Raw genomic sequence first — 24,608 nt, 5'->3', positions numbered from 1 at the left:
AACACACTTTCCGTAGGATCCCCACTCTATATATATATATATATATATATATATATATATAGAAAAAGTATATCGTACATTACGGCTTAACGTACGACAACTTGCGTGATTTGTTCTATAACATGCCTGATTAATGTTTTCAATATACGTGATTATTGTGTTTCAACATGCGTGATTTTGGATATTTGAATTATAATGTGCGCGATTTAAAATGAACGTGCGTTTTAAGATCAAATACAAAGGACAACATAAATAAGGTAAGAATGATTCTAGTCAATTGATATTAGTTTTAGAGGGTTGAGATTAGTTTTAGAGAAAATAAATAATAGAAGGGCATAAAAAAATTCTTACATATATTGATTTTCTCTCTCCACATGTAAGGCACATATCAATTCCCCCATCAAATTTAAAACGTCCATAACTTTTTCATACAACATTTATTTTAAAAAAAATTCATCATAACGAGCGTTTTTAATCTTAAATATGAGTATGATATTACTATATAAAAATAAAATAAAAAATTTCACCTTTACTGCGTTTGCTTTGTATTGTGTTAAAGGTTGTGACCATTGTGTCTTTCAACTAGGTTTTGGTCCTTACATTTTTAACTAACGTGTTTATACATTGTGTTGTTATCAAAACTTATAACACAATGTTAATTTGGGCTTTGTTCATTGCATTTTTATCAGAACTTATAACACAATGTATGAAACAATGGAGATGATATTATATTTGAGTACTCTATACATTGTGTTATAGGTTTTGGTCATTGTGTTTATTCTGCTATCCATTGTGTTTTAATCTGTTGTTTATTGTGTATTAGCTTGTTGTCCATTGTGTTATAGTCTGTTGTCCATTGTGTCTTTTTTTCCTCTCACTAATTGTGTCTTTTATATGTCGTCATCAATTGTGTTTTTAGTCTACTTTTCATTGTGTTTTTTGTTTGATACTCATTGTGTTTTACGTTATGTTCATTGTGTCTTTTATCTGTTGTCATCGATTGTGTTTTCGGTCTACTTTACATTGTGTTTTAGTTTGATACTCATTGTGTTTTATGTTATGTACATTGTGTAATACGTAACTGGGTTTTTTCATTGTATTTTACGTTATATCCACTGTGTAATATACAACTGGGTTTTTGAATATTTTTGTTTCTAAATATAACAATATGGTACTCATATTAAAGATAAAAAGACGCTCGATTTTATGGTATATATATATTTTTTTAAAACAAATGACATATAAAAAAATTATAGATGTTCAAAAAATAGCAGAGAAATATCATGTGACTTGCATATGCATAATCTTTTTATTCTTTTTGAAAGAATTACATTTCTCATTTGATTTCTTTTGTAACACTTCTCACTTTATAGTGACTTCTTACACTTTTTTATTTTTATACTTGTTTGATTGTAGAATAATTCAACCCAATAGAAAACAAAAAACCAACTCATTAGTGAAACATAATAGAAAACAAAAAACCCAAAAAGAATAATAAAAGTTAAAGTTTTAGTAAAGAATAGTTAAAGTTTTAGTAAAGAATAAAGGTAAACTAGTTAATTTATAATTTAATTTTAATAAAGTAAATCGAGATGTCTAAACTTGAGAACTTTTTAATTAAAGTATAGTGTAATTTTAGTTGTGGGATATGTAAACATGCAATTGCCCCTAACACTTTCCAAACCCTAGAATCAAAATTCCACATCTTGAGTAAAGAATCAGGAAATCAACAAAAATGGGTTATCTTTCTCACCGAGTTGATCCAAATGAACTCAAGCCAGGAGACCACATTTACACCTGGAGAGCTGCATTCACTTATGCCCACCACGGTCTGTACCTTTAGTTCTGTATACCGTCTCTTTTATTCACACATTTTGAACAATATATGCATTCTTTGTTCTACATTGGCAATTAAACGGCCAAAGTTATCTCATTAGTGACAAATTATGCTGTTTCTGTTTTGTTTTTTTATTTAACTTTGCTGTTTTAGTTTTGTATTCTACTTAGGGTTTGAAATGCACAACTTATTTACAAAGAAAATATAATTATTGGATCACAATTTACAACATTGTTGTTTGTATTGGGAATTGGGACTATAAGGGATTGCTCATGGTTGTCAAATTGTTAGGTGCTAGTCGGCTGGTAGGTACTGACTAGCGATTAAGCAGGATTAATCGGACCGGAACTTTATATGTAAATTTTCAAACTTATGTGTGTCACACAAAATTTTTCAAAAATTTATGTATATATTTTCAAAGAGTAAAGTTCTTTTTGAGTCCCTGTGGTTTGTGCATTTTAACCATTTGAATCCAAAAATCAAAGTTGTCTTGATTCGAGTCCCTGTGGTTTCTAATTTTAACCATTTGAATCCAAAACGTAAACAACATTCAAATTAGAAACACTTGGTTTTTGGATTCAAATGGTTAAAATTAGAGACCAGACGGACTCAAATGGTTAAAATTAGAGAGCACAGGGACTCAAATCAAGACAAGTTTAGTTTTTGGATTCAAATGGTTAAAATGCACAAACCACATGGACTCAAAAAGAACTTTACTCTTTTTCAAACTTATCGGTATTAATTGGATTAGATTGGATTAATAACTGTAATTTTTCAAATACTTGAAAGATTTTGACCAATTTGGACTAATTTTGACTGAAATTTGACCAATTATCGATTTTAGGTCTGACTATGTGAAATTTAATCGGTAAAATAACGATTACCGATTAATCGGCAATTAATCCCAAGTTTTTACAACACTTGGATTTAGGGCTGCAAACGAACCGAATGAATTGTTCGTGTTCGTTTGTTACTGTTCATGAACGCTTACCGAACAGGATGTTATGTTCATGTTCGTTTGTTAACAAAATGAACTTGTTTGTTTGTTAATTTTAGGCAACGAACGAAAACGAACGTTGATGAACACAAATAAGCACAAACTAATGTTCATGAGCACAAATGGTAACAAATGAACACAATTACACAAACAAACATTCATGAATAAAATATATAATACATTGACACTTATAGAATATTTTATTTATTGGAATTTTGAGGTATTATAAATAAAATATAAAAACTAAAAACACTAATGAACTACCGAACACAAACGAACATGTTACCAAACGTGTACACAAATAAATGAACAAACACGATTTGTTCATGTTCGTTCATTTAATAAACGAACAAAATTTCTTGTTCATGTTCGTTTGTTTAATAAACGAACGAACACAAACAAACTTTCCTCTGAACGGTTCATGAACCGTTCACCAGATGTTTGGTTCGTTTGCGGCCCTACTTGGATTGCTTGTTGAAACCGCTAGTACTATTTGAAATAATCAGATGTTCAGATGAGTGTTTGGACACTTTTGATTATCTAAAGACTTAATGGATAACCTATTCAGGATCAGATCATCTGTTTGCAACTCTGAAACTTATTATTTCATCAACAACTTGATACAGGTATTCATGTTGGTGAAGACATGGTTGTCCATTTCACCGCTCCAGAAACTGCTAGTTCCGGTTCTAGATGGAACTTTACTTCCATCGACATTGGATTTTCACTACAAAAAAGTGGACAAAATCGTGATTCTGGTTCATGTTTATGCACTTACTACTGTGGATTTCGTCAATCCGAGAGTGGAGTAACCATCTCATGTTTGAACTGTTTCATTGGAACCGGATCACTATACCTCTATCAATACGGGGTGAATAAATGTGCGCACGTTTCCAAACTCCGAGGCGGCACATCGACCACCGCGCCATCCGATCCACCCCAAGACGTGATCGACAGAGCCATGTATCTGCTCAACTCAGAAGCCGGGTTTGGAAAGTATAATGTGGTTAGGAACAACTGTGAGGATTTCGCTTTGTATTGCAAGACGGGCCTTTTGGTTCATGTCAAGCCTGCTACTGGAAGCAGTGGTCAGGTGAATTTCCTCGTTAATGCACCGTGGAAGCCTGCTCTTGTTTCGGTACTTCCGAAAGTTGTGTGTAGCACCACCATGGGTGCACTCGCGGTAGGGGTCACAGTTGGGACGCATTATTGGAACAGATATAAAACCGACATTGGGGTTCGAGATGATGTTGTTAAGGTTAAGGTGGAAGATGTGGGATCGTTTCGTGGCTTTTAACAAACGTGTGGAATGTAACTGGTGCATCATGTAATCGATAGGCTTATGGCGTTTATTGCGAATTGTTATTAGTGTTTAGTTTATGTAAGGACTCGGTAATTTGTTCCAAAAGTTGTAATATGAGATGGGTCTTTATCTCGGTCGCTTACCTTGCCATATGGTTGGTTTTACTTTTGTAATATCAATCTTTCATGTAAATTGGATTTGGAGAAAATACAAAAAATTTGGCTTCGCCCGGGTTCGAACCGGAGACCTTCAGTGTGTTAGACTGACGTGATAACCAACTACACCACGAAACCATTTTTGTTGAGTTTAATTATGTTTTCTACATAGACTTACTAGTTTTCATAAGGTTCGTATAAAAAGGTGTAGCTGGATTTGAAGATTCATATAAAAAGGTTTGGCTTTGGATGACAAGCCTATAACAAAACTGTTGATTGGGACTTGAAATATTCATGATAACAAGATCAAATTCTGTCTTTTTTTTATCTAATATTACTGCTCAGCAAAGGTTTTTGGTTAGTTTTTCATGCCCTTGTTAAGAGTTGTTAAGGGGCCAATTTAAATTAAATGTAGGAATCTAAACGAACTGAGGGTCTGTTTGGTATGAGGTAATGGAATAGATGAGAAAATGGAATGGACGAGGTAATGGAATGGACAACGAAATGAAATGGATCATTCCATTCCATTGTGATGTTTGGTTACTCATATGTGAATAGAATGAATCATTACTTTGTACAATTTGATAAACAAAAAAAGATGAAATAACGAAACACAATTGTATTAAAAACGACAAAAATATAATTGCCTTAATAATAATATAGGTAGAGGATCCTGTAAAAAGTGCTCAAAGTGTGAGAAGTGTAAGAAGTGTATTATAACACTATATATAATACTATATAACACCATATAAACACCGTATAACAATATGTAACAACATATAATACCATATAACACTATGTTACACTATATATCATTATATAACAAATATAACACTATACATCTATCATAGACATGCTATCAGACAACCTATAGTGTTATATTTGTTATATAATGATATATAGTGTTACATAGTGTTATATGGTATTATATGGTGTTACATATTGTTATACGGTGTTTATATGGTGTTATATAGTATTATATATAGTGTTATAATACACTTCTTACACTTCTCACACTTTAGGCCCTTTTTACACTATCCTTACCCAAATAATATATTAATGATAAAAAATTAATAATAGATTTTTGATATATATTAATATTAGTATGAATATTCATACATATAAATATAAAAACAAATAAAAGTATAAGTATAAATAATAATAATAATAATAATAATAATAATAATAATAATAATAATAATAATATGAATATGAATATGAATATGAACATATTTCTTTCCATTCCTTGAAGGAATGGAAAAAAAACACCTACATACCAAGGAATGGAAATTATTATATTTGGAAGGAGTTACATTCCTTTGGAATGCTCCATTCCATTACCACATGATAACCAAACATGTTTCTTTTCATTACATCAGAATGATCCATTCCATTTCACCTTCCATTCCTTCATACCAAACACTACCTGAAGGTTTAGTGAACCATTCGTAAGTTGTTTGGTGGAATTAGTTATTTATTTAATAAAAAATGAATAACAAAAATATTATTTATTTAATTCAACAAACAAACATGAAAATTTGCCATGTTCGTTAATTCAACAAAGAAGAAGAAGAAGTGCATTCAGAGTCCTTGAAGTTTGGTTTTTATTCAGAGATAGCCTAAACTTTAAAATCTTTAATATTTTAAGTTTCAAGAATGACTAGTACGGTGCTTGCACTCTGGGATGTTTGTGAAATTAGTTCAAACTTTAGAATTTAATAAAACCTAAATTTTGTAATATTGGAGTTTTTATATTTTTTAAATGTATTTTATCGTTAACCTTTTATTAAGTATAAAAAATAATAATTAGAGAATAAACAGTGAGGGGCTGTTTGGTAGCCTCTGAATGGTCATTAAGAGGCTACCTCTTAATGGAATCATTAAGAATTTTACTAATGAGAAGGTAGAAGAATGTGACATGTGATGATTTACCATTCAGAGGTTACCTCTTAATCATTCAGACTTGAGGTTACCTCTTATTCATTCAGAGGTTTTAAACCATTAAGAGGTAGCATCTGAATGGTTATTAAGAGGCTACCAAACAGCCCCTGAGTCTTTTAAATATGGGAAATGAGAAACTAGTGTCTATTTTCTAGGGAATAGTAAAAGCATTTATCATGGTTTAAATTTCCGAAGCGAAGTAACGTCCCCGTGCGAGACCCTATTTACACCTGCCCTTCCATATACCCTAGAATCAAAACTCCACATCTTGAGTGAACAATCATTCCAATGGGTTATCTTTCTCACCGAGTTGATCCAGATGAACTCAAGCCAGGAGACCACATTTACACCTGGAGAACTGCATTCACCTATGCCCACCATGGTCTGTTCCTTTGCTTCTCTATACTCTCTCTTTTATAATTATTCACATGTTTTTATTGCTTCTCAATACTCTCTCTTTTATAATTATTCATACGTTTTTAACAATATATACATTATGGGTTTTACATTGCTAATACTATTTGAAAAAAAAAAAATAGATCAGTGTTTGGACAATTTTGATCATCTAAAGACTTCACAATTAACCTTTTTATCATTTGTATCTAAATAATCAAAGAGCTAACCTAGCCGTATCAATGTGCTTAGTAAATGTGTTTCTCACAAGGGGTTTAGTCTCATGGTGGATGTTGGTGTAGATTTAAAGGGTGTGTTAGTTAACAAACTTTTTTTATTTGTAAATCAAGCCCACCTAATATTAATCAAATTTTGTAAAAGCTACGGATTTTATTTATTTATTGGTTATTTGATTTTTTTCTAATAGATCTTCAAATATGGAAATACAATACTTAATACAGGTATTTATGTTGGTGGACGCAAGGTTATCCATTTCACTAGTGATCAAGAAAATGCTATGTCTAATTCTGGATGGAACTTGTCTTCTAGCCTTCCAGTTCCATCTTCATGTTTGAACTCTTCATCTTTGAACTCTCCATCTTTGAACTCTCCATGTTTGAACTCTTCATGTTTGAACTCTTCATGTTTGAACTCTATTGACTGTGGATTTTCGCTACCTAATTGTGATTCTGGTTCATGTTTATGCGCTTACTACTGTGGATTTCATCAACCAGAGAGTGGAGTAACTTTCTCTTGTTTAAATTGTTTCATTGGAACTGGATCACTGTACCTCTTTCAGTATGGAGTGACGATATCTGAACATGTTACCAAACTCCGAGGCGGCACTTCCACCACTGCGCCATGCGATCCACCCCAAGTTGTGATCCACAGAGCCATCTATTTGCTCAACTCAGAGACCGGATTCGGAAAGTATGATCTGGTTAGGAACAACTGTGAGGATTTTGCTTTGTATTGCAAGACGGGCCATATGATTCCTATCAAGCACGTTAGTACTGGTAGCAGCGGTCAAGTGAATTTCATCTATAATGCTCCATGGATGCCCGCTCTTGTTTCAATAGCTCTAAGAGTTGCGTGTGGCACCGTCGCGGGTGTACTCGGTGGAGGTTACACAGTTTGGAAGCATTATCGGAACAGATGTGAATCTGACATTGGTGTTCGAGATGATGCTGTTAAGGTTAACGTGGAAGATGTTGGAGCGTTTCGTCGCTATTACCAAGCCGGTGGAATGTAACTTGCGCATCATGTAATCGATAAGCTTACGGTGTTTGATGTGAATTGTTATGTCATTGTTTATTGTTCAAAAAGTTGTAATTCGAGACGGGTCTTTTGTTTTCTCAATCGCTTTCCTTACAATGTGGTTGATTATTTTTTTATGCAATATCATTACCATGTCGCTCAAAATCGTGATTATTAGTAGGATAATTATATGAACAGGCCATTGTTTTATATGAATCTTACAATGTAGGATTGGTTAAAAGAAGATAAAATTATATGAACATGCCATTTTTAAATGGATCTTTCATGTAGATTTTAAACCAATTTGCTTTCTGGGATTATGATATTTTGTATCGAGTAAACTGTCATTTTGGTCCCTGAGGTTTGGTTACTTTTGTCACTTTAGTCCAAAACTCAAACCTTTTGCATCTGGGTCCCCGTGGTTTCAGTTTTATTGTCATTTTGGTCCAAAAATGAAATCAGGCCATGTCTTATAAAATCATGCAATTTTGTCATTTTCTTCAGGTATTGGATGAACCTATATCGTTGGGTACTTTATGATATGATTCAGATATTGTAGATTTACTTGAATTTTGATGAAGCTTATGGTCATGCAAAAACTTATTACACATCTATCTCTGATTAAAATTTCAAAATGTTTTGATTTAGAAGGATATGATTTGACCTAAACCCGTCTCAAACCCACGCCATTGCCATTGTTTGGAATCCTGGGCATAAGTTTGTTTAAAAATATATTCCGGACACGCATGGGACCCGTAAGCATCAGATCCTTCACAAACTTTAAACTAGGGGTGCAAAAAATTGTACTCTTTTATAATTCATTTAACGCATTGATATTTTTTTTAGATTCCGCATATTGAGTAAACGATCAAGAAATCAATCAGAATGGGTAATGTTTCTCACCGAGTTGATCGAAATAAACTCAAGCCAGGAGACCACATTTACACCTGGAGAGCTGGATTCGCTTACGCCCACCATGGTCTGTACCTTCGCTTCTGTTTTATTCACAAATTTTAAACAATATTTACATTCATGAACATCTCTCTCCTGATTTAACTGGGAATTTAAGTTCTTTCTTTAAGTTTGCTGTTTTAACTTTGTATCCTAATTAAGTTTGGAGGTTTTGATGGATCACAATTGTGTTGTATTGGGACTATAATTGTTAAAACTGCTAATGATCTCTAGATCAAGTGGTGGAGGACTTGCATTTCTCTTGAGAGATGCAGGTTCGACTTCCACTTGGTGCAGAGTGAGGCACTGGTGGGCAGTGATAGGAGACCCAGGGAAACCTGGGTTGGATCCTTGAGCCAAACGGGTTTTACCGGTAATTTCACCGTCGTGCCTACGGGCGGGTGGGTTACCGGGTTTTCCCCGGAATTGGTGGTGGACTCGGGTTACTCTCGGAGTACTCCGTTTGTCCAGTGGGTGTCCCGAGAGTGCTCGGGATTGAGTTTGTTGGCCGTTCAAAAAAAAAAAAAAAACTATATGATATAATGAGATTATGAGATGAGCGCTTGGACAGTTCTGATTATCTAGAGGCTTTAAGATTCTGAGTGCAACTCTGATTCTGATTACTCCATGTTAGGTATAAAGTTGAAAACTCTTGTATTTAAAACTTTTTCCAATACTTTATACAGGTATTTATGTTGGGGAAATGAAGGTTATCCATTTCGCCAACAAACAAGAAAATGCTAAGTCATCAGTTGACTGTGAATTTTGGCGACATGAAAGTGGTTCTGGTTCATGTTTGTGCACTTACTACTGTGGATTTCATCAACCAAAGAATGGATTAATCATCAGTTGCTTGAATTGTTTTATTAGAACTGGATCAGTGTACCTCTATCAGTATGGACTGAATGTATCTGCGCATGTTTCCAAACTCCGAGGTGGCACATCCACCACTGCACCATCAGATCCACCCCAAGTTGTGATCCACAGAGCCATCTATTTGCTCAACTCAGAAACCGGATTCGGAAAGTATGATCTGGTTGGGAACAACTGTGAGGATTTCGCTCTGTATTGCAAAACGGGCCTTTTGGTTAATGTTAATTCCGCTACTGGAGCCAGTGGTCAGGTGAATGCCGTCATTAATCCACAATGGAAGCCTGTGTATAACTACATCCCCACTGGTCTCGCACTCAACGTAGTTGGGAGGCATTATTGGAAAAGATATAAAACCGACATTGGTGTTCGACATAATGTTGTTAAGGTTGCGGTTGAAGATGTTGGTTCGTTTAGGTAGTTTCGTAGCAATTATGTAATCAATAACTCGCGCATCATGTAATCAATAAGCTTATCCTATGAGGGTCAATCTTCCATGCAGAACTGATTACAAAAAAAAACATAAAAGATTCTTGGCTTCGCCCGGGTTCGAACCGGAGACCTTCAGTGTGTTAGACTGACGTGATAACCAACTACACCACGAAACCAACTGGTTAAAGTTAATTATTTTTGCTACATAAAGTGTTACTACATTTCACCAGAATCCAAATTTGTTTTCTGCGAAGTATAACATCTTGTTGCTTAAGTTACACTGTAACATCCTACCTCTCGTCAAAACCAATATTATATGCTTTGCCAACAAGGAGCTCATGAATATTTTTATTATCTAATTGAAAACTTCCCACGAGGTCACGCATTCTAGTAATACTTCCATTAAGGGTGCTATACTGCTATTAAGTGTAGAGTTTTCCTTTCATCCACATCCGTTGCCTCTAAAATACGTTGGTAATCTTTGAAACGAGACATTTATTATGACCCAATATCTCTGATCTGAATAAAACAAAACACAACGATGCGGAATATGCATAAGGTGTCACATTATTGGTGATACTCCTTCTAGACTAACCCCGATTTTAGGTTCAGACCCTACTCAATCACATATAGTCGCTAAAAAGGTAAAAAAAATAAGTAAATTATCTTAATACCCATTACATATGACTTGAGGATCTACATAAATATAGAAACATGCCAACGTTTTGCTGAAACACCCCAAAAATTACAAAATAATGCCGGGAAATAACAAATAAATCTAACATCTAGGGGCAATAATTCCTTACATGACCCGGGCACGATAAAGAAAATCAAGTTTTTGGAGCGGAACCAGCTTTCCAGCGCCCTTTTCTCAGCTTCTTTTGGTTCGGCTTCGGATGTCTGGGCTTGGGGTTTAGATAGCTCGGATGCCTTTTCAGTAAAAAGTTTGAGAAACAAGATGGAAGCTAAGGTTTTCGAGGACAAGGGTCTCGGGTTTACCTGGAATAAGTGGGCGCCTCTAAAAGTCAATTTCTTAGTCTGGCGCGTGGTGCAAGATAGGATCCCTACGGCTGCAAATTTGATCAGAAGAAATACCATGAGACTCTTCTTTATGCAAGTTTTGTGCAGGGCATGAGGAGACGACTTGCCACCTGTTCGTCTTTTGTAGCTTCACGCAACAGGTTTGGGATTTCATCACAGTTTGGTGCAGACTGAACTCTTTTTATATTCTAGAGCTTAAAGATTTGGTTCAAGTGCAAAACTTTTGCCGAGGTTCAGTGCGGTGGAAGAAAATCATTAGTTCAGTAGTTATGACCACTATTTGGTGCCTTTGGAAGTGTCGAAATGAGTACATTTTCCAGCAGAAGCAACCTAATCTAGCGAGAACTAAGGACGAGATTCGGTCCTTGAGCTTCCTTTGGGTTAGGAGTAGGTCGAAGTCGCTGGGATAGTTGGTGTAATTTTAATTTAGCTAGTGTTGCACTGTTGGTGTGTAATTGGTGGTTGTAATCTTTGGGCTAACGATATGTTATCCCGGTTTTGGTGAATAAAATTTGTTTGGCTGTTAAAAAAAAAGAAACCTGTCACATCATGTAATCGATAAGCCCATGGTTTTTTATGGGAATTTTTGTAGCGACTTGGGATTTTGTTTAGAAAGTTGAAATTTGAGACAGGTTTTTCATTGTATCTGTCACTGTATTGTTTTGTTGGTTTTTTTTTTTTTACTTCAGTAAGTATATGAATAGACCATGGTTTTTATATATGAATCTTATATAAAATTGATTGAAAAAAGATAAATAACTTAAAACGAAAAACAACGCACCAGAAAAAGTTGTAGAAAATATGGCTTCGCCCGGGTTCGAACCGGAGACCTTCAGTGTGTTAGACTGACGTGATAACCAACTACACCACGAAACCGTTTTTGTGAAGTTCAATCTGCGGGAACTTATTATACGTTAAATTTAGTTGAGTCCAACATTGTTAAGACGGTGGGTATACTTTCACAGTTTCACACCCTCTCCCTTTGTGTTTTTGTTTGGAAAACATATACTATGGAAATGAGGTGGTGCATGTGTGGAAATTTCCTCACCTTATTTACTCCGAAGGTATACCTCTACCCCATAGCTTAATGGAAATGGAAAAACAAAATTGTCAGACGTATTATGGAGGCAGAAGACGTTGGCCCATTGCATATGAACATTATATTATATTTTTTGCACTAAGTGATTTTGTATAGTTTTATTGATTTCATCATCTATGAATAAAACTATCTTTCTCACACCCCATTTCCCCCGAAGATATACCCATAGGTATTATCACTACAAGAAATTTTATCGGACAAGTCGACTTTTTCCGACGACGAGGCGTAAATATTGTTTTATTGATTTCATTATCTAGCAAATCCTGTCTAATCCGCTCATCCCAAGTCAATTTCGGTCTGTCTCTACCCCTCTTCCCCTCAACATTGAGAGTTTCCACTATTCTACTATTCTAACTGTGGCCGTCACCTACCTCCTCCTAACATGTCTAAACCATCGCAACCTCCCCTCCCTTATCTTATCCAATATACTAGCCGTAGCCACCCCTAATTTTTTCCGAAAAACCTCATTTCTTATCTTGTCCGACCTAGTGTGTCCACACATCCACCACAACATCTTCATCTCAGCTACCTCCAACTTACACGCCTGTGTCTTCTTTGTGGCCCAACAATCTGTTTCATAGAACATAGCAGGTCTAACTGCCACCCTATAAAACTTCCACTTTAATTTAGTTGGGAACCTCTTGTCGTACAATACCCCTTTGGCTACTCCCCACCTACACCATCCAACCTGAACACGGTGGGCTACGTCGCTATCTATCTCCCCATCCCTTTGGACAAATGATCCTAAATACTAGAACTTAGTTATTTAGGGGACCACTTGGTCCTGAATACCATCCGAGTGTCCTCGTCTACATCAGCCCCACTGAAATCACAATAAAGGTACTCAGTTTTAGAGCGACTAATCTTTAAACCTTTGTCCTCCAAAGCTTCTCGCCACTCCTCTAACCTCGCATTCAGACTTTGTTTACTCTCCACAACTAACACAATATCATCCGCAAACAACAAGCACCACAGAACCGCATCTTGAATCGACTTTGACAACTCATCCAGGACAACCGCAAAGAGAAACGGGCTCAAAGCTGACCCTTGGTGAAGGCCTACCTCTACAGACTAATTGATCACCCCGGCATAAAACCAAATTGGTTTAGCGTAACCTTAGTTAACTTTCTTAGTCTAGTCTCGATTACCCTCTCCCATAATTTCATAGTATAGCCTAACAACTTAATCCCTCTGTAATTTCCACAACATTGGGTGTCTCCTTTGTGCTTATATAAATGCACTATGACACTACTCCTCCACTGATCTAGCATTCTTCTAGATTTGAGAATAAGTTTGAATAAATTAGTTAGCCATTGAACTCCTTCATCTCCCAAACATTTCCACACCTCAATTGGTATGTTGTCCAGACTAATTGCCTTAGCCCTTCCCATCTTCCTAAGTGTTGTTTCACCTCTGTTGGTGTGACACGTCGACAGTAGTAGTTATTCCATTGCTGGCTTCGATTAATGTGGTTGTCACTTCCTTGTTGGCGAGCCATCCCGTCGTTGGAAAGACTGTAAAAGTAGGTTTTCCATCTCCACTTAATATTGTGTTCCTTGACTAAAACTCGTCCATCCTCTCCTTTTATAAACTTCGCTACCCCTAGATCTTGCCTTCTACGCTCCTTCGCTTTTGTAATCCTGAACATCTCATGCTCCCCCTCCTTTGTTTCCAGACGTTCATACATCCGCTTATAGGCTATGTTCTTTGAGTCCGTCATTGCCTCCCTCTTGGTCTTTTTGTAACTCTCCCTTAATCCCACTCGCACGTCCTCATCCGTGCACCTTAAAAGATCCCTACAAGTCCTTACTTATCCTTTATTTTGGTTTGTACCTCCTCATTCCACCACTAAGACTCCTTATGCTCACTTTTCTTACCTGTTGTGACCCTATCTTAGCTTTGTTATTGGTGAAATTCACCAAGTATGATGATGATAATGATAATGATATGTGTATGTATATAATAAAAGTTGATAATAAGGATAATGTTCTTTTTAGAATGAAACTCACACACACTCTTTAAAACTACAACTAATATACACCTTTTATCCATCATATAGATTGAATTCTCATCATTTAAAAAGAAAAAGTATTTTTCATTTTTAGGGATAAGCTCGGCACTGGTACTAAAATTATTTGATACGTTACTGGTATTTAAAAGTAAAAGTCACTAAAATACTGGTACTAAACTGAAAGTACTATACAAAAAATGCAAAAAAAATGGATAGAACAAAACAAATTGATATGGAAAATTCGATACAAAATACCAAATGTTTATCCTAACGTTGTAATCGTATAATTGTACGGTTCAAATAAAAAATAGTGTAAAATAAAGTTATTAATAGTTATATTTTATTTTAAAGTATTGAGAAAGACACTTGTTAAAGCAAAGTAAAGGGCCAATGAGGGAGAGACTGTCCAAATATACACTTGACCTTCCAAACCCTAGAACAAAATTCCACATCTTAAGTAAACAATCGGGAAATCAATCAAAATGGGTTATGTTTGGAACCGAGTTGATCCAGATGAACTGAAGCCAGGAGACCACATTTACACTTGGAGAGCTGCATTCACTTATGCCCACCATGGTCTGTCTGTCTGTATACTCTCTCTTTTATTCACACATTTTTAACAATATGTGTTCTACCTTCATGAACAAGTCTCTCGTTATTTAACTGGGTATTAAATGGCCAAAGCTCTGTTTAGTGAAAAATTGTTGCTGTTTTAATTTTGTATTATGCTGTACCTGCAAATATTCATCCCCTTTTGTCTTTGCTTTTCTGTTTTCCCCTTTTATTCATACATTTTGAACAATATATACATTCTGTGTTTTAAATTCAGTAAAAACAACTCTATCATGATATAACTCGGAAATAAAGTTGCAAATTTATCAACTAGGTGACAATAGTTATGCTGTTTCGGCTTCGTTTCTTTTACTTTGCTGTTTTAATTTTGTATTCTAATTAGGGTTTGCAGGTTTTGATGGATCACAATAGTTATAATCAATGTTTTAAAAACTGGTTTTAAAATCATATCGGGTTAGACTCAGAAATGGTCAACTGATTGAACCAGGTTGTACCGGGCGTCCCGGCGGCTCAACCGGGTTGAGTAACCCTATAAATCCATAAAATACAATTTCAACTCCAAAAATAATCCAAAACTACTTCTTTCCATAATAAAAAATATTCCAAAAGTTAATCCATAATCAAAAAATAACCAAATGATCGATGTGGTTGTGGATGAAGTTTGATCTATGTGGATTGTGCGCGCTAGGTAAACTAAGAAGTTAAATTGTCACCTTTTTTGGCCCATAAAAAAATTAAAAGTCTAAATTTTAACCTTGGCCTGGTACCAGTAGTATACTGGTTTAAACCGGTATAACGCAATTTACCGCCGGTACAACTTTTTAGCTGTTCCCTCTGTTTACCGGTATGATTCGTGCCAGGCAAGCTTCCAGCATCCGGATTAACCGGTTCAACCGCCCGGTTTAAACCGGGTGTTAAAACTAGGGATGAGATCGGTACGATACCAGTACCGTACCGGTACCGTTACCGTAAATACCGTTACCGAAATTGAGGAAATGTGGATACCGATTACCGTACCGTATTTATAGATTCGGTACCGGTACGGTACCGGTATCGGTACCGGTATCGGTACCGGTTTTTCGGTATTTTACCACATTGGTACCGCTTTGGTTTCATCCATTGTTTTACCTAAAAAATATCATGTATGAAAGCATATTAGAATAAAACTTTACCTAAAAAAATCTTCAAAATAGTATAAATTGAACAAGAAAAAACTGTATAGTGTATATTAGAATAAGACTTTGCCAAGGTCACATGGAACATGAGTATGAAAGCATATAAATATATTATATAAATGATATTAGAGATAATAATACACTCCAAAGAAATAATTCAAAATTCAAATTATGTTCGTATTTTTGATAGACTTTTAATAGATTTATTGTAGCTTATTTGTAGTGATAGGATTCCAGATATTTTATCTCTTATTTTTTCTATATATATTTGTCAGTATGTCAACAAATAAATCAAGTTTATATACTAGACACAAAACTTTTAGCATGTATTTAGAAAGCTAAATCTATATCAATGTGAATGCATAATGATAAATCTTGATACATAAAGTCATTATTAAATTCGGTATTAATATCGGTACTTACCAAAAAATACCGGTACCGATATCGTTATTTACCGATACCGAATTTCAAAAAATCTATTACCGATACCGGTACCGTTTATGATCGGTACGGTACGGCATCGGTACGGTACCGGTATGGTACCGGTACGGTACCGGTATTTCGGTAAAAAATCTCATCCCTAGTTAAAACCTTGGTTATGATTTATGCTGTTTCTTTTTCTTTGCAGTGTTGTACATTTATATGAATTTTTTCCTATACATATTTTACTCAATGTTTTAAAAACCGGTTTTTAAATCAAACCGGATTAGGCTAGAAAATGGTTCAACCGGTGGTTGACTAGCTAACTCTAAAATTTCATAAATTAAAACATCAACTCAAAAGTTAATCCAAAAATGCATGATTACATATTAAAAGATGATCCAAAAGTAAATCAATAATAAAAAATAATTCAAAAGATAATCGAAAATCATTCAGTTTTCCAACAAGCTCTTTTAAATGAAATTGTACGATATGTTTAAGTCATTTGAGTGTTGAATACATCAACTATTTTCGTTTCATACAGTATTAACTAAGAACTTTTAGTTACGAATATAATCATAATATATAAAAATTACGTAAGATAAGTAACATATATAATAAAAATAAGTAACAACCCAAACTAAAATAACCCTGGGCCGGTACCGGTACTACGTTTCAAACCGGTATACCGGATTTTACCGCCGGTACAAACCTTATGCCGTTTCACTTATTTACCGGGGTGTTTCGTACATGATTTACATTTGGAAACAATAATACTGGTTTTTAAAACATTGATTTTACTTATGGAAATACAATACTTAATACAGGTATTTATGTTGGCGGAAACAAGGTGATCCATTTCACCAGTGATCAAGAAAATGCTAAGTCTGATGTTGGAATTGGACGGAATGCAAAGTCTGATGTTGGAATTGGATGGAACTTGTCTTCTAGTCTTCCGATTCCATCTTCATGTTTGAACTCTTCATCATTAAACTCTTCATGTTTGAACCCTATTGACTGTGGATTCCCTCAACATAATTGCGATTCCGGTTCATGTTTATGCACTTACGACTGTGGTTTTCATCAACCAGAGAGTGGAGTAACCCTCTCATGTTTGAATTGCTTCAGTCGAACTGGATCACTATACCTCTATCAGTATGGAGTGAATAAATGGGTGCATATGTCCAGAATCCGAGGCGGCATTTGCACCGTTAAACCATCAAATCCACCCCAAGCTGTGATCTATAGAGCCATCTATTTGTTGGGAGAAGAAAAAGGATTCGGAGATTATAACGTGGCTAGGAATAACTGTGAGGATTTCGCTTTGTATTGCAAGACAGAGCTTATGATCGATGGCAAGCTCGCTACTGGAGGCAGTGGTCAGGTGAATTCCATCCTTAATGCACCATGGAAGCCCGCTCTTGTTCAAATGTTTCAAAAAGTTGTGTTTCGGACCCCTATGACTCCACTTGATGTAGCAGCCATGGTTGGGCGGTATACATGGGACAGATATAAAACCGACATTGGTGTTCGAGGTGATGTTATTAGGGTTCTTGTGGAAGATGTTGGAGCGTTTAGGTTGGAGCGTGGCTACTAACAAACCTGTGGAATGTAACTGGCACATACTGTAATCGATAAGCTCATGGTTTTTTTATGTGGATTGTTTACTTTATGTAAGGACTTGGGAATTATTCCAAAAGTTGTAATTTGAGACGGCTTTTTCGTTTTATCAGTCGCTTTATCGTTGTTTTTGTCCAATATCATTTAGTATGTGATGCCCAAAAACTTAATTATTACTTCAATAAGTATATGAACAGACCATGGTTTTATATGTATCTTCTATAAAAATTTGATTGAAAGAAGATAAAAGGTTTGAAAGTAAACAAAAGAAAAAGTTTGAAAAATTATGGCTTCGCCCGGGTTCGAACCGGAGACCTTCAGTGTGTTAGACTGACGTGATAACCAACTACACCACGAAACCATTTTTATTTAAGTTAATTATATTTATTAGATAACTTTACCAAGTTTCACCAGATAACAAATTTGTTTTTGGGGAAAGACAGAATTGTCAGAGGTATTATGGAGGCAGAAGAAGTTGGGCCATGACATATGAAATAGTGCTGGCCATTTAAATGTACATTATATTTTCTACATTAAGTGACTTTGTATTGTTTTATTGATTTTATTGATTATATTATTTATGAATTAAAACTAGCTCGATATGTGACAGTTTTCACACCCCAGTTCCACCAAAGGTATACCCCATAGGTATTATGGAGACGAATTAAGGTATACCCCATAGGTATTATGGAGATGAAGATGACGTTTAACCGTTACTTGTATTTTGTTTTAGTAATTAAATTATATAACAACAAAACTAACTCTTTTATTTAAAGCCTTCAAGGCTTTGTAAAGGGCATGTGTGATAGAGAGACTATACTATGCTTCCGAATCCTCGAATCAAAATTCTGTAAACAATCGGTAATCAGAATGGGTTTTTTTTCACACAGAGTTAATCGAGATGAAATCAAGCCAGGAGACCACATTTACGCTTGGAGAACTCTATTCATTTACTCCCACCACGGTATCCCTATAACTGTGTATCCCCTTTGTCTTTGCTTTGTGTACTCTCTCTTTTTTTACACATTTTTAACAATATATGCATTCTGTGTTCTACAATCAGATGAGTGTTTGGACAAGTTAATGTTCCTAAATTTTGACCTGTTTGCAAAGCAACTCTGAATAAGCTGATTGTTTCATCCCCAAATAATTAGATTGCCTCCATTAAAATACTCAAAACTGTTAATCATTTTATCTAAATAAAGCCCCCTCTTAATATTGATCAAATTTTGTGAAAGCTAATATATCCTCAACTATGGTAAAACAATACTTAATACAGGTATTTATGTTGGTGAAAACAAGGTTATCCATTTCAACAGTGATCAAGCAAAGGCTACTTCTGCCTCTGGATCGAACTTGACTCCACAGCGATCAAACTCCCCTGACTGTGAGTTTTCACAACCTATAAATGGACACACTTGTGGTTCTGGTTCTTGTTTATGCACTTACTACTGTGGATTTCATCAACCAGAGAGTGGTGTAACCCTCTCTTGTTTGAATTGTTTCCTCGAAAAAGATTCACTGTACCTCTATGAGTATGGAGTGAGCAGATGGGTGTTTTTTGCGAAATACCGAAGTGGCACATGCACCATTGCGCAATCAGATCCACCCCAAGATGTGATCAACAGAGCCATCTATCTGTTGAGACAGCAAAAGGGATTTAGAAATTATAATTTGGTCAGCAACAACTGTGAGGATTTCGCTTTGTATTGCAAGACAGGCCTTTTGATTCCTAGTAGTCAGGTGTTGCAGATCTTTGGTGTATCAAAGTTTGTTGCATTTCTTCCATCCTCTTTTTTGAATCCTTTAGGCAGATATAATTCTGACATTGGTGTTCGAAATGATGCCGTCAGAGTTCCAATGGAAGATGTCGAATCGTTTAAGTTAATTAATGATGCTACGGTTCCATCCAACCAAATAGGTGAAGAAGAGAATGTTTGGGAAAATAATCAAAATATAATTGAATTTGATGTGTCTAAGTAAGTGTCAAAATAATCAATAAAAATGGGTTAGCTTTCTCACTGAGTTGATCGAGATGAACTGAAGCCAGGAGACCATATTTACACTTGGAGAACTGCGTTCACTTACGCCCACCACAGTCTGCAACTGGCACATCATGTAATTGATAAGCTCATGGTTTTTTTTATGCGAACTGTTCACTTTATGTAAGGACTTGGGATTTAGTTCCAAACGTAATTTGGGACCGGTTTTTCATTTTATCAGTCGCTATATTAATGTTGTTATTTTAACAATATCATTTAATATCAGATGCCCAAAAACTTGATTTTAATTACTTCAATGAGTATATGAACAGACCATGGTTTTATATGTATCTTCTATACAAAATTGATTGAACGAAGATAAAAGCTTTAAAAGTAAATAACAGCGTAAAAGAAGAAGTTGAAAAAACATGGCTTCGCCCGGGTTCGAACCGGAGACCTTTAGTGTGTTAGACTGACGTGATAACCAACTACACCACGAAACCAACTGTTTTAAGATAATTATGCTTATTAAATAACTTTATCGTGTTTCTCCTTTGGGGAATATAATATTTTGTGTTTTAAACCCAAGAAATCCAAAAGGATGATGTGATTTTATGAATTGGTAAGGTGTACCTGGATTTGAAGAATCGTAAAAAGGGATTGGGTTTAGATTACAAGTCTACAAAGAAACTGTTGATTGGAAATGGAAATCTTCAAGAAACTCTTTTTTTTTTTTTTTTTTGCATATAATATTAGTTTTGATCCAAGTCCTTTGGAGTTTTGGGTGGTCTTTCTTGTCCTTCTTTGAGTAAATAAAGTGCAATCCGAAAGAGGATTTATATATTCATTCAATTTGTTTGCTTGTTAAAAATACCAACATCTTCATATCAATGGGCTTATATTAGAGACTAGCATTAAGTTCATGCGTTGTAGCGGTTGTCAGAAAATTATGTTAAATAGTACAATATTATACCATTGTTAGTGACCACCAACACCGAAAAGCTCGTAAAAACAAAATAAATAAAAACAGGAAAAAAATAACGTTGAGCGAAAAGCAGACGTAAAATCTTTGAATCACGCACGCTCGTTGCTGAGAAATTAAACCGAAATGTAAAACACCGAAGAAAATAACTAAGTCCATCCAGGACCTGCGTATTGGACGAACTTGTCAAACACAGAAAAATAGATGTGACGCGATAGGCCAGTTAAACGGGAAAAATATACGAAAAAAAATGTTGAACCCCACACGCACGTTGCGGTGTGTTAACTCACAAAATTTAGATCGAAACGAAAAACTTGGGAAAGATGAAAAGTATCGTGGACCAAAATTGAAAATAAAAAAGAGTTGGGATTAAATTGCAAAAGATGAAAAATTTTGGGTTAAAAGTAAAGAAAAAAAAAGGTCTAAATTGTAAAATTGAAGTTATTTATTAATTCTTATTTAAAGATAAGGATAAAAATAAGTGATATCTGTATATTGGTTATTAATTAATATTAATATTAAAAGAAATTTATTAAACAAATATAAATAAAATTTATGAGGTTGAAGGAGAGAATGACATGTGACATTATTTGAAGTATTTTATTATAAGTTAGATTAGATTAGATTAGATGTGTTATAATTGAACACATACATATATATGGTTTATGCTTATATTATGTTGTGGTTGTAACTAATGGTGTCTTAATTTTTGTGTGAGAATATACTTAAATATATATGGAGTTGGGCTTGGAAGTGCTGAATTGGGCTATGCTTATGCTTTGGAAATGCTGAAATGTTCTATGCTGGATTTGACATGCTGACTTAATGCTGAGAAGGCTTAGGCCAGCTGATATTACCCTGGCCCAAGTATCCGTATGCATATACTATATTCTTATACATTATAAAAGGAGGTGCATCGGTTCAGAAGTCATTGTTCACTTCAATAATTCTTCTCTTTCACTTCCTTTGGCGATTAGGGTTTTCTTATATTTTCAACACAGATTCAGCCTAAATCTGTGTGTTTAGAGGCGAGATCTGTTAGTTGTTTAGTGATTATCGTGTTGATAATCCACAGGAGTAGTGAATGTGAATACTTAGAACCAGTATTTATAAAAGTAGGTTTTCCCTGTCCTGAGTATCAAAAGAAATATGGTATTTCAACAAAAAAAAAACATGCATACATATTAAAACCTATATAAGTTTGCAAACTTTTTGTGCATTATTAGTTGTAAGTTGTGCTTTATGAGTTTTTCAAAAAAAAAAAACTTGATTTTTTAGTTTTAACCCAAAAGTTTGTACCTTTTCCAATTTTAACCCTACATAATTTGTTTTTTTAATTTTAACCCAAAACTTTTCATTATTTGCAATTTAACTCCACAACTTTTGTCACTTATACTTTTCATCTTTTGCAAATTTTCGTTTTACGTATAGTTCTAAATTTTTCGAGTTAATACGACGCAACGTGCATGTGTGGTTCAACGTTTTTACCTCTATTTTTCCATGTTTGACAGGTTTGTCGCAATACGCATATTATAGGTCAGGTCAGTGTTGGTTGTCGATGACGGTTGTATGACATTAGTACTATTTGATACCGTTTTACGCCCCGCCGCAACGCGGGGTGTGCTTTGGGGGTTTTCAAAGAAAAAATTGTTATGCATATTATTGTCGTAACGTTGGCTTTGGGGGGTTTCAAAAAAATGTTTTTTTTCTTTTACTTTTCACCCAAAAGTATTTCATAAATTACTTTTAACCCAAAACTATTTGTTTTTTTACTTTTAACCCAAAACTTTTTATCTTTTGCAATCTATCCTCATAACTTTTTTTTACTTTCAACTTTGGTCATTTATAGTTTCCATTTTTCGCAAATTTTTCGCTCTATGTTTGGTTCTAAATTTTGTGACTTAACACATTACAGCTGTGTCTTTGGCTTAACGTTTTTACGTTTCGTTCTAAATTTTGCGAGTTAACACGACGCAACGTGCGTGTGTGGGTGAACGTTTTTACATTGTCTATTTTTACCCCGTGTGACAGGTTTAACATAACGTGTTGGTCGTAGATCGACTTAGTTATAAATAAAGACTCCCCGCCGCATTGCGGCGGGTCGTAATCCTAGTTATTATTATTTAGTTATCAATGCTAATGTTAAATATACTTAACTAGTGTTAAGCACCCCGCCTTGCGGCGAGGGCGAACACTAATGCTACACTACTATCAACGACCACCAACAATGAAGTATACGAAGAAATTAAATCAAAACGTAAAACATATAAAAAAATAACTAAGTCGATCTAGGACCCGAGCGTTACGATTAACCTGTCAAACGGAAAAAAATAGACGACGTAAAATCGTTTAACCACACACGCACGTTGTGTCGTGTTAACTTGCAAAATTATTTATAGTATTTAAATGAAATACAAAATTATTTATAGTATTTAAATGAAATACAAATTTGTCTTTAGTGGATAGAACCCACTAAGCATCATGTGACAGATCATAATGCATAGATATGTTGCAAATTATACCCCCATGTTGTGGTGGGGGCGTAAAACCGTGCTAAGTAGCTCCAATATTATATCACCGTGAGCGACCATCAACACCAGAAAAGTTCGTGTAAAAAAAGAAATAAAAAACGAAATATATAACCCAACAAAAGTAGACAATGAAACAATGTTGAACCACACACGCTAAATGTAAAACATAGAAAACAATAACTAAGTTGTTCTAGAACCGCGCGCTGCGATGGGGTGTTAAACAGGAAAACTACGCAAAAAAACATTAAATCATACACGCACGTTGTAGCATGTTAACTCGCAAAATTTGACCAAAACGTATTACAAAAAATCTGTATGGGGTTAAAAGTGATTAGTTAAAATGTAAAACATATAAATGTTTGAGGTTAAGAGTCGTCATCATCATCATCATTGTACTCAGTAAATCACACCAATAGCAAAGATAAGGTAGGGTCTGAGGAAGATAAGATGTAGACAATCTTACCCCTACCCTGTAAGAATAGAGAGCTTTCTTCCAGTGAGACCCTCAGCTAAAAAATTAACGATAAAAAATAATGGAAAAAAAAAAAACAAAAGTGGATACAACCCACCAAACATATGTGTACAACCCTTATTCCTATAAATGTTAATTTGTATGTGCTTAAAAGTGAAACAAATTAGAAATACAAGAACCAAAATATGAATACAACCTATGAAACATATGGTACAATCCTTCATACCTACATATGTTACAAATTAATGTTACACGCACGTTGTAGCATGTTAACTCGCAAAATTTGACCAAAACGTATTACAAAAAATCTGTATGGGGTTAAAAGTGATTAGTTAAAATGTAAAACATATAAATGTTTGGGGTTAAGAGTTATCATCGTCATCATCATTAATATACTCAGTAAATCCCACCAATAGCAAAGCTAAGGTAGGGTCTGATGAAGATAAGACGTAGACATTCTTACCCCTACACTGTAAGAATAGCGAGCCTTCTTCCAGTGAGATCCCAGGCTAAAAAAATTAAAGATAAAAAAGAAAGGAAAAAAAAAAACCAAAAGTGGGTACAAC

At 34.9% G+C, this 24,608-nt stretch overlaps 3 protein-coding genes and 5 non-coding genes across 13 annotated transcripts; 3 read left to right on the top strand and 5 right to left on the bottom strand.

The window, feature by feature from the left end:
* The first annotated feature begins 1,630 nt into the window (after window positions 1-1,630).
* On the top strand, window positions 1,631-20,289 carry LOC110930471. Of its 3 annotated transcripts, none has more exons than XM_035987652.1 (2): window positions 1,631-1,829; window positions 19,355-20,289. In XM_035987652.1, exons 1-2 carry the CDS (start codon window positions 1,736-1,738, stop codon window positions 20,056-20,058), a joined length of 798 nt encoding a protein of 265 aa, XP_035843545.1. In that variant the 5' UTR covers window positions 1,631-1,735; the 3' UTR covers window positions 20,059-20,289. The 3 variants fall into 3 exon arrangements, with proteins under 3 accessions (XP_035843545.1, XP_022029464.1, XP_022029463.2); XM_022173772.2 differs by lacking the exon at window positions 19,355-20,289 and adding an exon at window positions 3,461-4,277; XM_022173771.2 differs by lacking the exon at window positions 1,631-1,829 and adding an exon at window positions 18,861-19,039.
* TRNAV-AAC lies at window positions 4,357-4,430 on the bottom strand. Its single transcript has one exon. It is a non-coding gene; the product is annotated as a tRNA-Val (tRNA).
* Window positions 6,415-7,978, top strand: LOC110930468. Of its 2 annotated transcripts, XM_022173769.2 has the most exons (3): window positions 6,415-6,615; window positions 7,088-7,232; window positions 7,263-7,978. In XM_022173769.2, the coding sequence occupies exons 1-3, from the start codon at window positions 6,522-6,524 to the stop codon at window positions 7,876-7,878; spliced, it is 855 nt and encodes a 284-aa protein (XP_022029461.1). In that variant the 5' UTR covers window positions 6,415-6,521; the 3' UTR covers window positions 7,879-7,978. The 2 variants fall into 2 exon arrangements, with proteins under 2 accessions (XP_022029461.1, XP_022029460.1); XM_022173768.2 differs by having other exon boundaries at window positions 7,088-7,978.
* LOC110930472 lies at window positions 8,728-18,209 on the top strand. Of its 3 annotated transcripts, none has more exons than XM_022173773.2 (2): window positions 8,728-8,862; window positions 9,521-10,184. In XM_022173773.2, exons 1-2 carry the CDS (start codon window positions 8,769-8,771, stop codon window positions 10,123-10,125), a joined length of 699 nt encoding a protein of 232 aa, XP_022029465.1. In that variant the 5' UTR covers window positions 8,728-8,768; the 3' UTR covers window positions 10,126-10,184. The 3 variants fall into 3 exon arrangements, with proteins under 3 accessions (XP_022029465.1, XP_035843546.1, XP_022029462.1); XM_035987653.1 differs by lacking the exon at window positions 9,521-10,184 and adding an exon at window positions 17,283-18,209 and having other exon boundaries at window positions 8,742-8,862; XM_022173770.2 differs by lacking the exons at window positions 8,728-8,862; window positions 9,521-10,184 and adding exons at window positions 14,664-14,863; window positions 17,283-18,209.
* TRNAV-AAC lies at window positions 10,239-10,312 on the bottom strand. The gene has a single exon. It is a non-coding gene; the product is annotated as a tRNA-Val (tRNA).
* TRNAV-AAC lies at window positions 11,980-12,053 on the bottom strand. The gene has a single exon. It is a non-coding gene; the product is annotated as a tRNA-Val (tRNA).
* Window positions 18,363-18,436, bottom strand: TRNAV-AAC. Its single transcript has one exon. It is a non-coding gene; the product is annotated as a tRNA-Val (tRNA).
* A 197-nt stretch (window positions 20,290-20,486) lies between the features above and the next one.
* TRNAV-AAC lies at window positions 20,487-20,560 on the bottom strand. Its single transcript has one exon. It is a non-coding gene; the product is annotated as a tRNA-Val (tRNA).
* Between the last annotated feature and the right edge of the window lie 4,048 nt (window positions 20,561-24,608).

This window comes from Helianthus annuus, chromosome 3 (assembly GCF_002127325.2).
Source record: "Helianthus annuus cultivar XRQ/B chromosome 3, HanXRQr2.0-SUNRISE, whole genome shotgun sequence".
In the NCBI taxonomy this organism is placed as follows: Eukaryota; Viridiplantae; Streptophyta; class Magnoliopsida; order Asterales; family Asteraceae; genus Helianthus; species Helianthus annuus.
This window is presented reverse-complemented; position numbering and strand designations above follow the sequence as displayed.